At 44.8% G+C, this 12,449-nt stretch overlaps 1 protein-coding gene and 1 pseudogene across 5 annotated transcripts in view; both read right to left on the reverse strand.

Annotated features, from left to right (window-relative positions):
• The window catches only part of LOC105517731, a 731,019-nt pseudogene that overhangs the window by 269,666 nt on the left and 448,904 nt on the right, over positions 1–12,449 (reverse strand). The gene's annotated exons all lie outside the window — the stretch shown is intronic.
• The window catches only part of MARCH8 (membrane-associated ring finger (C3HC4) 8, E3 ubiquitin protein ligase), a 126,125-nt gene that overhangs the window by 6,367 nt on the left and 107,309 nt on the right, over positions 1–12,449 (reverse strand). For 2 of the 4 annotated variants that reach the window (XM_011950312.1, XM_011950311.1), the window contains 3 exons: positions 3,168–3,256; positions 2,076–2,924; positions 173–353 (listed from right to left, as the gene is read on the reverse strand). In XM_011950312.1, the coding sequence (XP_011805702.1) occupies positions 173–353; positions 2,076–2,924; positions 3,168–3,256 (1,119 nt within the window). The remainder of the gene's footprint in view (positions 1–172; positions 354–2,075; positions 2,925–3,167; positions 3,257–12,449) is intronic. The other 2 variants (XM_011950314.1, XM_011950313.1) reach the window with 1 other exon arrangement.

Raw genomic sequence — 12,449 nt, forward strand, 5'->3', positions numbered from 1 at the left:
GGACTTGAAAATTGGCACCAGAAACAACAATCTCTACAATGCAAATGTAAGCACCAGCCCCAACTTTTTAAGGAAATGAACGTAAGCAAGCCATGACCTCATAACCTGAGACACCAGCTCTCTGGGGGTCACTGATTTCAGGAAGGGTGAAGCATCCCTTCCTCCCACGTACTTTTCTCAGCGGTTTCAGCTTGGTCTCCATGATGAACTCATACTTGCAGAGCTCACAGCAGCGCGTGTCAGAGCTCTTGATCCACTGCTGCAGGCAGGCCTGGTGCACGAAGTGGAGGCTTCCTGTGCAGTGGCAGGGGGTGATCAGGGGGCTCTCATCATCTCCTTCACAGTGGCAGATCCTATAGTGGAAGGAAAACCCGTCATTCCAAGGAGAGTCCCACGACAGGGAAGCTGATGCTTTCCCCCCAAAGGAAACTCAGAAACAAACATTACAGAGGTGACTACAGGCACAAAAACATAGAAACACAAATGAAAACAATCACTACAAACTAAAAATTTCTAGCTTACCGCACCAACATGGAAAGTCTGGAGGGCATTTGGCAACAGAAAGGAAAAAATGATGTAAGAAATGACAAAGCAGTCTTTTTTTGATATGACATTAGAACTTCACTGAAAGATGAATTTAAAGCAACATGGAATCATTTTCAAGAACATAAGATGGTAAAATAATTAGAGGAAAAATTTCTATGTAAAATAAAACCAGCATTCCAACTTCCAAAAATACTAGTGACTTTAAATGATACTTGCTTTTTAGCTATAATCACTGACTTTACCTTCATACCCCACAACTATGTATTTCTGTTATCTCTCAGGAAGTAAACAAAGATCACAGTACCTCTCCTAGACCTAAAACACTCACCATTACAAGATGCTGCAATTTCATCTCTTTTTCTTGGGACCACTAACAGCAGTAAGTGAGAAATTAACTTGAAAGCACTCTCTATTTCCAAGGAAGTATGCACCAAGATGTAGCTATTAGCCTGAAGGAACTTAACAGGCTTTTAAGAAACAGAGGGGTCTTTTCCAGCAGCTACAGAACAGTTTGGGGCACTCGTCCTCTGGAAGGAGCCAGGCTCTCAGGCTGTTTGTTTTAGTGAGGGGGTCTCTGATCCAAATGTTAGAAATGACGACAGTTGGCACTAAGGAGTGGAGACTGGGGAAAGGTCAGAATGAGAAGGGCACAAGAGTCATGACAAAAAGTGAATTATGGAGGCCAGACAAGGATGCTGCATAAGGGAAGACAAAGAGGGGAAACAGAGTTAGGACGGGACATAGGTTGGCTACACCCCAGTTAAAAGGAAGGAAGGAAGGAGCTACTGGAGAACAGCCAGTCTCCACATACCTTTTGGGGGTGGGTGGGGAGCAAGGGTTAAAAAAGAGGCTGGGAGATGCAACAATGCTTAAAATCTGGACCATCAGGCTGGAAAGCTGGAGATACTAGTTTCTTTCTTCCAGTTTCTTTATGTAAAGTCTACTTATTTTTAATTTAGAAGAGTCAGTTTGACCTTTAATATGTGTAGCTTCTTCCTTTTTTTTTTGGTGGTTGTTTTTTTAGACAGAGTTTCACTCTTGTTGCCCAGGCTGGAGTGCAGTGGTGTAATCTCAGCTCACTGCAACCTCCGCCTCCTGGGTTCAAGCAATTCTCCTGCCTCAGCCGCCTGAGTAGCTGGGATTACAGGCGCCCACCACCACGCCCGGCTAATTTTTGTATTTTTAGTAGAGACGGGGTTTCGCCATGTTGGCCAGGCTGGTCTCAAACTCCTGACCTCAGGTGATCCACCCGCCTCAGCCTCCCAAAGTGCTGGGATTACAGGCGTGAGCCACCACGCCCAGCCAGCTTCTTCCTCTTTTACCATTTGTGAAACTATCTTGGGACTCACAACATAAAAATTAAGTTTTTCAAATGATACTGATACTCCATTCTTCTGGAGAAAACAATTAACCCACAACTGGTTACAACTTCCTATTACTTCATTTTCCTGAAACTTCACATATTAAAGCAAGATGAGGCTCCCGATGTGAGCAGCGATGGCTAGAATGGCACTTCCTGGCAAACCAACCTGCAGACATCCCCTGATGTGGACACGGGAGATATAGGGGGTAATTTTTCAGAGAAGGGAGAAGGACAATCCAGGTCGCTGTCCTTTTCCGTGGAGCAGAGAGGCGCCCGAAGAACCCTACTCTTCAGTTTTGCAGATGTGCTGTCCTCAAAGACATCGTCATCTCCCATCTCGTCAGAGCAGAAGCCCATACTCCCTGCCAGCCCGCTGGAGGACTTGGCAGTGTGCAGGCGAGCGGCACAGCTCTCCAGCTCATGGAACCTGTGCAGGCTGCTGGCGCTCGAGCCGTGCGAGAGTGAGAATAGGTACCGGAGCAGTCGCCGGCTTCGGGACATGGCGTCACCATCTGCCTTCTCCTCCAGCAGCAGGCCGGGCCTGCCCCACTTGCCAGCTTCCACCTCTGAGACAGTTGAGCGACTGGCAGAAAGGCATGAAACACAAGAATGTTTGGAATTGCCAAGAGGTTTGTGGTTCACGGTTCTTTTTTCTTTATGGTGAAACCTGTTAGTTCTGAGACATGGATCTTGAGGGAGTATTAATTTTCCTTCAGAACAAGTTCTTTCCATATAGGCAAAACTTTCTGAAGTATCCTGCGCCTTCTCACCCACATCATTGAGGGACCTTGAGAACTTCAGTGTTCTTCTGGCTTTGGTATTCTTAGCAGGCTTCAAGGCCTGGACCCATTCTGAACCAAAGGAATTTCTCTTTGATGCCTGTGACGTGTCCTTACAGATAACTGTCACAGTGAACCCTTGTGTCAGAGAACTCTGGCAGTGAGGAGGAGCTTTCAAGACAACAGCAGACTGCACGGAACTGTGGTGACAACACTCAGAAAACACTGCACTGGAACTGCATGCAGAACAGTGGGATAAAAGCACAGAAAGTAAAAACAATTTTAAAAGAGAACAGACATCATAGTGAAGAAATGAGACTAGCATGGGTAACTTGGTGAGCAAACCACACATAAAACTGGTCCAAATGTTTAGACCAAAGGCACACTGAATAAGCAAATGGAAATTCAAGGACCTACAGACACTAATGCTTATTTCTGGCTGCACACTGATCAGGGCAGCATCTGAAGCAGAGTGGTACCTGCAGATGTCCTGGCTGGATGGCGTGATAGAAGTGCGAGAGAAGGACGACACCGGAGCCGGAGCTGATGCTGACGGAGGACTCCCAGCCTGCAATGACAGAGCTCTGGTCAGTGTTCAGGGAAGAGCCAAGGGGACTGTGTGCACTGTCTCCTGAACGGTGACAGGTAGAAACCCTAGAAATGTCTGCTGTTTCCCACTGCTCAATGAGTAACACAAATTAGATCCCTCTAAGCCTTGGCAAAACAAATCAAAAATCGCTATTTTTTTCTTATCTGTGGATAAAAGTGTAAGAAATATCTGAGGCTATGGAACACCACTACTAATCTCCTGCAGGTCCAGTGGCCATTTATTTTCTAGCATCTAAATTGAATTAGTTCATACATAAGTCAAGACACCAAGTACTACAAGTTATCATACAAATGCCAAAGAAATATGAGGCTCCAGGCCTGCCAGCACTGGCTTCCCCAGCACTCTCTCCTAGTTCTGGAGATCACCAAGCCTGGTAGATTTAAGAGCTCTCTCCCACCTCACAACCTCATGCACAGTGCCAGATGCTCCCTGTGTTCCACAAAACCTCACTGCCCTGCCACAGCTCTTCACATAAAACGGAGTCCAGACCACCTGACATTGGGGGACGCCAATCCATAGCTCAATCAGAGGCCAAGGTAGAGCACAGAATGCTCCCAATAAGTCTAATCTTGAAACTGTAAATTAAGAAAAATAATCAAGAAAATTTAGATTTGAAAGAAGTACAGCAAGAGGTCATGGGATAGAATAGAGCCTCTGAGGTGGTGAACAGTCAAACTTAGAGAAAAAATCTAGGAAGGAAAGGAAGCACTGCAGTGAGGACAGAAACAGTAGGAGAGAAATAGGGACAGTGAGTGGCACTGAGCTGAGGATGTGCCACCACCGCTAGAGGGCCCCAGACTCCCACGCTAGCCTTGGATTTCCCAGGCTCCACAGCCCCACAGACCTATGCATATTCATAAAAAAGCATTCGTCTCTCCTTAAGACAGTGAGCCTGAGTGAGAATCTGCTCCATGCAACCCCAACAGCCCCAGGAAAACAGTGCCATGAGTCTGTTATCACTGGAAATGCCGTATCACCACCTACCTTCTGCAGGCCCACCTGCATGGCCGTTGGCCCTGACTCCTTGATACAAAGGAGCTCCACCCTGGCCCACCATTCCCCGACTGAGGCCTAGTCCCCACTCTTTCTAAGTGCCATTCCCAACTCCTGGAACTCCACCTATGGGACCCCCGACCTTGGTCAGCAACCAGAACAGATATGGCCATTGCCCGGAAACTCCTCCTCCTCCTACCCCTCACAGCAAATGAAGCAGCCTGAAGAGAGCCAGGATAGCACTCGGATTAAGGCACCCATCCCATGGCTGCTCCCACTCCTAGTGCAGAGATTCAACACCACTTTAATCCAAGTCCACCTGAAGAAACAAGATCCAAGAAGCTCCCCATCAGCACGCTTCCGTGTACGCTGAGATCACGCTGTGCCACTCCATGAGCACATCTTTGAATTCACCAAATAATCTATGTTTATTTTCTAACTGAATGTGCATACGGGCATGGGGTATACAGTCTTTAAAAGCATTAGAGGTCAAAGTTCTTAGGAATCTAAAGTTTACTTGAACACATGAAAATAACATGCTTGAAATAACCCTCCCATCACTACCTTTGTCAATATTCTTCCTAAAACAAAATGAGTGACATCTCTGGATGCCTGTGGACACTATGCTATGACATCCCTTGCATCCTCTAGGCCTGACTGCATAATCCATTGTCCTCTTTCTCCAACTGCCTTAGACACTGTCCTCTTTCTCCAGCATCCTCCACTTGGGGCACCCATCACTGGCTCCACCTGCCCCGGAGATGAGCACTCAAGGCCTTTTAGTATCATGGGCTTTACTGTTTATACCACAAGGGAGCAGACTGAGAGTATATCCATGCTAAGGTCCCCAAACTCCTACAGTCCCCCTGTTCTCTGACATTTAGTCCTAACACTATTCTGGGACTGAAAGTCTTCCTGTACTTATTGTTGTCTTCTGTTACTTCTGAGGATGACCAGCTCTGTTCAACACACATAGGCAAGGCTGAAATGTGTCGTGAAGACCACAGCCTGATCATGGTGTATTGCAGAGAAGTGAGTGTCTTCATCATCTGTCCCCAGATAGACTTTGAGGAAGAAATACCCAGCAATATCAACATGCTTGCCCCTCATTGCTATGAGGTCGCTTCTTCCTCTGTGTTGCTGGGTCAAGCATAGTCCCTGGAACTGAGGTATTGAAGGAAGCCCCCTTCCCTTCAAGGGATGGCAGCAGAGGAAAGTACCTCTAAGGTAAGAGCATGGTCCTCTTGAAACCACGTGTACTTTCCTGTATTCTGAAGGGAAGGCAAACCCTGTGGGAGGAGGTGGGGTCTCATCTGGCAAATTGTGCCCAATCAGGGTCAGTGTCCTGAGAAGAGGCAGGTTTCTGATGGGAAACTAAAGTTCTGAACTCCAGTACTAAACTACAAGTAATCCATGTCAAAAAGTGTACTCTGGGATAATGATTCCATTCTTGCATGCCCATGATGAGAAGCCAGGCCTGAAGGTAGGAAGGCAGAGCCTCATAACAGAACAAAGCCTGGATCAAGGAAGCAGCCATGCCAGGCACACACATGGCAGGACATATGTTCATTTCCCTATGTGATTCCCAGGGTGTGTGCACTTGTAGCAGATGTCAAGGCCAGCGTGACAGTAAGAGAAGACCAAAGGAGGAAAAGAGTTCAGGGAGGGCTGGGGAGATTCTGCCCTGCTCAATTTTACATAGGAAACAGGAAACAGCCTTGGCATCCTCTGCCTACATTTCTGCTCTCATTTCACCCTTTCCAATCTTATAGAAAACATTACAGGATACTCTCAGCAGGTATGTCCAGTCCAATCCTCATCAAGCCTCCCAATGACAGAGAAAGAGTCTCTCTTCTTATTAGATCATAAAATTTCAAGAAAAATTTAAAAATCTACTTATTGTTATTTTACATAAATATAAACTTCAACAAATGCTAACTCCTCCAATAAAAGCAAGAAAACCAGTGAGATTTGTGGGGTCACCACAGTTCCCAGAAGAGGCTCCTTCTGTCACTATCTAAAGAACAGCAAACATTTCAAAGGTCAGAACCAACCCAAACGCAGAACGGTCAAGAAAACAATTTTAAAGAGCTTTATTTGTTGCTGCTATAGACCTGAGAGAAATCTATCAACCAACAAAGATCTAAAAGACTGGCTGATCAACAACAAAATGAAGCTGACAGCTTCAAATATGGTTCCATGGTTAGATTCTGGAAGCTAGTATAGTCAAAGGCCAGCAATCCCCTCTTAGGCGCTCTATAGGACAGGACCTCACTAGATGGCACAGGACCAGCCTCTTCTGCACTTTCTGAAAGCAGCAGGCAGTGTGGCATGTGGGAGCTGGGGGCAGTACTAGCCTCAGCCATCTGTACCACACAAAACTCCGGAGAACACCTACACTCTCCTCTCAATAGGATCAGACCACACATGACTCGACAATTACTAATAAAAGTGCAAATGTTCATCATGCAAAAATCCAAATGTTTCAAGAAAACTTAGGCCCTCTGTTCCTGAAGTTTTTTGTGGGTTGCTGAATGACAGACTTTTCAGTCATGAAAAGGAATATAAAGCAATCTCACTACAAAAAACAATTCTTCTAAAAATCCCCCCTTCTTAAGATGTTGTTATTAATTATGCCAAAACAAACCTCTGGATTTCTATCCAAGCCTAAATCCCAGCTTATTTTATTTCTTAGAAATGATAAATACTTCTTGTGATAGTTTGCTAAGAATGATGGTTTCCAGCTGCATCCATGTCCCTACAAAGGACGCAAACTCATCCTTTTTTATGGCTGCATAGTATTCCATGGTGTATATGTGCCACATTTTCTTAATCCAGTCTGTCACTGATGGACATTTGGGTTGATTCCAAGTCTTTGCTATTGTGAATAGTGCCGCAATAAACATACGTGTGCATGTGTCTTTGTAGTAGAATAATTTATAATCCTTTGGGTATATACCCAGTAGTGGGATGGCTGGGTCATGTTCTCACTCATAGGTGGGAACTGAACAACGAGTTCACTTGGACTTGGGAAGGGGAACATCACACACTGGGGCCTATCATGGGGAGGGGGGAGTGGGGAGGGATTGCACTGGGGAGTTATACCTGATATAAATGATGAATTGATGGGTGCTGACGAGTTGATGGGTGCAGCACACCAACATGGCACAAGTATACATATGTAACAAACCTGCACGTTATGCACATGTACCCTAGAACTTAAAAGTATAGTAAAAAAAAAAAAAAAGAAATGATAAATACTTTTCGACAATTTGTTTTGCTACATCCAAGTCTCTTAGTGGCTGGCTTTCTTATCAAATTCAGTTTTAAATGACTTTAACAAAGTTGCCAAAGAACATATGGGGAATAAAAACCTTTCCATATATCCTTGGCAAAAACTGGCATTCTCCTTTTCTCAGTTCCCTTCTGAGAGTGCCTGCTGTTACTGGAGCAGCTATAGCAGTGTGCTTACCCAGTTGATATCGCACACATCCTTCTCACTGCAGAATACCAGCGCGCCTTCCTTGGCCTCGGGTGCCTTCTGCCAGGTTACTGCCCAGCCTCCTCTATTACCCACGCCCCTCATTTTCTGTGCAACCCCCGACTGGGCCTTCTTTTCACTTATCAGCAAAGCTACTTTTAAACATTTGGGTCTCAGACGCCTAACAAAAGCAGATTTGCCCATCTGATTTATCTCAAAAGGGAGAGGGCCACAGGAATGATCTGTTTGGGTGAGCTTGTTTTTAGGCAAGGAGGAACGTGAAGAGGGGCTAGATAAGGAAGGTTAAGAGGCCAGAAGAGCTCATGGTTACAACTGACCACCAATTTCAGTACTGCAAATCAATGACTTAGCAGAAACAATGGGAAAAGATGCACACATGGCTCTCAAAACATGAAAAGATGCTTCACTTCTCTCACAATGAGAAATACAAATTAAAACTACAACGAGATACCATCATCAGCCAAGAAAATTTATCAAATAATATGTGTTGGCAGAAGTGTTGGGAAGCAGGTATGCTTATACATTGCTGGTGGGAAAGCAAATGGTAAACCTCCTCAGGATGACAACTGCCCTCAGGAAAACAGACACATATACTCTGTCTCGGCAATTCTTTTAGGAATTCATTCTCACACACCTGTGGGAAGAGGTCTGTACACTGCACTAGTTTGTGACAGCAAAGGCTGGAATCACCCTAAATGCCCATCACCTTGGAGCTGAGGCAACACTGTTCCATCTACAAAAAGAAATACCAGTAGTCGTTAAAAAAATGGGAAAAGTTCTCATTATGTCCAGTAATGAACACACAAAGTTAAACAAGCAGAGAGAGGCACCACTGCCATCTGTGCTCGGGTTGCACAGACTACCCAGGAGGGAGACGAGGGAACCTGGATGGAGGGACATGGACTTGTCACAGAGACCCACAAAACCATAATGCTACTTTACACTGATCAACATTTCCCAAACAGAAATTCATTTTTAAAATAACATGTGATTGATGATTTAAAAAAGTAAAACAAAACTGCAGAAGCACAACCAACTGCAATGACTTTCCAACTTTGGGATGACAGGTAAAGAAATCAATGTAGTGGGTGATGACCTATGTTTTTAAAAGTACAATAAAATAGAATATGCCAGAATGCATCTGACATAAAAAGGATAAAGTCTTCTGAGGTAATTCTGTCTCTCAGATGTGTATGTAAAAGTGAACTGGCGGCCGGGCGCGGTGGCTCAAGCCTGTAATCCCAGCACTTTGGGAGGCCGAGACGGGCGGATCACGAGGTCAGGAGATCGAGACCATCCTGGCTAACACGGTGAAACCCCGTCTCTACTAAAAATACAAAAACTAGCCGGGCGAGGTGGCGGGCGCCTGTAGTCCCAGCTACTCGGGAGGCTGAGGCAGGAGAATGGCGTAAACCCGGGAGGCGGAGCTTGCAGTGAGCTGAGATCTGGCCACTGCACTCCAGTCCAGGCGATAGAGCGAGACTCCGCCTCAAAAAAAAAAAAAAAAAGTGAACTGGCTTTCAATATAAAAGCTGCTTCTTACTTTGGATCATGGTCAAAGTCACTTGAAAGTCACTGCCTGACTGTATTTCTACAAAGAAAATACAAACTATCAAAAGAAAGAAAAGAAGAAGGTGGCCAAATCAAGAGATCATGTTGGCTGTTGCCCCAGAGGCTCTAGAAGCAAATGACTCTTACAGATCTCTAGAAAGAAGGTTTTCCTCTACATGGAAAGCATTTGCCACCCATATAAGGGGTGTGTTGCTATGTAAACAAAACTTAGTGGCTTAAAACTACACAAATGTATCACTTCACAGTTCCCATAGACTAGCGTATGCTGAGATTCTGTGCTCTGGTCAGTCTCCCTCCTTCCTGGAGGCCTCGGGAGAACTGCGTTTACACATTCTCTCAGGTTGTTGGCAGAACACAGCTCCCTGAAGCTTGAGGACTGAGGGCCGGTCTGCTGGCTGACTCCACCTGGGGCAGGCCACATGCATCTGCAGTCACATGACCCCTCCCATCTTCAAAGTCCACTTGTGCTATCAATCTCTCTGACTTCCCTTTGTGCCACCAGAGAACGTCCTCTGCTTTTTAAGCACTCACGGGATTCCACTGGGCCCATAACTATAACCCCAAATAATCTCCCTTATTTTAAGGTCAACTGTGCCACACAACACAACATGATCATAGGAGTAATAATAGCAATGCATTCCCAGGTTCCAGGCAATTGTGGGGACATTTTTGGGGGCCATTTTAGAAATCTTGCTCACCAGATCACTTTTTTATTTGTGCTTCCTGCTCAAGAGGTTGCTAGCGGTTACTGCCCTCCCACTTCCAAACTAAGAGATAGGGATCTGCTCCTAACTGCCAACTCAGCAGGCCTGACTTCATACCACAGAGCCAAATAAACTCACTTGGCATTTACACACTGCACTGTGCAGACTGAGATTACATCTTACCGAACTTTCTGCTTAGCACAGAAGTTATTCTGTCAAACCAATGCTTCATTATGAGTAACTCTGCTTTCAATAAATAAATATCCAGTTGTATTCAACTTCAAAAATGAGCCACAATTAAAAGAGGCCACTCTGTGGCTTTTCTGTGGCTTGCTCTGATAAATACATGTTGGCATATGAAGGGCTGTGCCAAGAACAAGCTTTCACAAAGGCAATTAATTAAAACTGACCATTAAAAAAGTAAGTATATACAATATACGATTCACAGAGAAGCATGTACAATAAAAACTACTGAATGCTAAAATGATTTCCATTATAAATGACTCTCATTAGCATTGCTTAGCAAGTAGCATTAACATGGAATTCTTTTCTATAGTGGCCTTTTAAAGGGAGTTAGAATACTTGAGTAGCAATAAATCCCCAGAACAATGAGGGGCATATATTACAGCACTGGTGGAGGGGACAGAAGGCCACAGCTGAAGCTGCTTTTGTCTTCCTCATGCTACAGCTGAGGATCTTGCAAATATAATTTGTTTTCAATAAATTACATTGAAGACAATGATTTCTGAGCAAAGGTGGCTTCACAGTCCCACAAACTAAAGATGTAACATATAAAAATTCAAAATCACCAGAAATAACATGGTGAAAGGGGCTGTGTTTGTGAGTTACTTATCACTCAAAAGGACCCTTTACTACTGTTGATTTCCTTTAAATATTGACCTTTTCAAATATAGTCAAAATACATTTTCATTGCCAAGAGGCAATAAAATATTTCCTCTGAGAGAATTCTGGGGCAGTGGCCAAAGCACTGGCTTTTGACCCCAAAGTCTTCCCTCTATGTTCTGGGGCCAGTCCACTGAGCACACTACTGAACAGGAGTTTAATCATTTAAAGAATGAGGTCAACAATCTACAGGGCTGCCACCAGGATCAAATAAGTCAGAAGAGATGCAGAAATGCAGCACACACCACTCCAGGCACACCTCCAGTGTGGAGGAAGACTTCCGTGTGACTACCACTCTTGACTCTTGATGACCTAGAAAGTAAACCTGCAGGTCTCATGTCTGCTACAAAACGCCTCATTCCAACCAAGGTGACCACTGTCCACCCACCTGGGAAGAAAACAGCTTCTGCTCAGGCTACTCATCTGGCCAGCCCTGGCCCAAGATGCACAGAGCTCTAAGAGTGAACCCTGAGCCAGGGAGCATCCTACTGACAAAAACATGGCAGGCAGGAAAGATGACCCTCATTTCCTCTCCACCTAGGCCCTCCTTTCCCAGCAACTGGTGGCCTTTCCCACCTCTCCTCCTCCTCCCAGGAACACTCCCACATCCCAACCCAGCATGACTGGCCCCTCCTCAGGTTTCTCCTTAGAAAGGGCTTTTCATCCCTGTTATGATATCCTTGTACCCTGTTCATTTCTTTCATTGAACCTATCAAGGTTTATGAGATGATGTTACTGGGATATGTTAACTTAGAAGCTGTTACTGATTGGTCTGGTATACAGTAGGTGTTTAGGGCACATTTGCTCAATGAACTAAATAGCTACCCTCTGGGGAGACTGTGCCTCTACAACAGAGATATTCAAACTTGTTGGCCACAGGACCTCCTTAACACTCTTAAAAATTACTGAGGCCCCCACAAAGAGCTTTTGTTTACACAGGTTCCATCTCTCCATCTTTGCTATATTAGAACATCTTAAAACACAGGAACATATTCCACCAGCTAAGGAAGATGCTATCTTGCATGTTGCTTAGCTTCTGGAAACTCCACTGTATGCTTGTGGGAGAATGAGAGTCAAAAATGCATATAATCTTAGTATAATTGGGAAATTGTTTTAAACCTGCCCCTCTTCCACCTTCAGGAGACTGAACCAAACTTCAGCCAAAAACTAAACTGTACCCAGTCAAATGAAAAAGTACTGCAAAGACAGTCAGAAATTTTGCAAAAGGGGAGCTGAACAGAAACAACTGCCTCAGTGCTCTGTCAGGGATTCAAGTGAGGCTCAGTGGTGCTGAGGCCACCTGATGCCATGCAACTCCTCCAATTCATTCCCTTGTTTTTGTCACTTAGGAATAAGTATCCTGTTTTGGGACCGCTGTTTTCTTCAGAATAAATTAATAAAGCATATTTTGCCTTATTTGTAATCCGTAAGGTCTGAGTAACCTGAGCGTGTCACTGGTCAACTCTGCATTCAGAAA

This window comes from Colobus angolensis, unplaced genomic scaffold (genome assembly GCF_000951035.1).
Source record: "Colobus angolensis palliatus isolate OR3802 unplaced genomic scaffold, Cang.pa_1.0 Scaffold306, whole genome shotgun sequence".
Classification (NCBI taxonomy): domain Eukaryota; kingdom Metazoa; phylum Chordata; class Mammalia; order Primates; family Cercopithecidae; genus Colobus; species Colobus angolensis.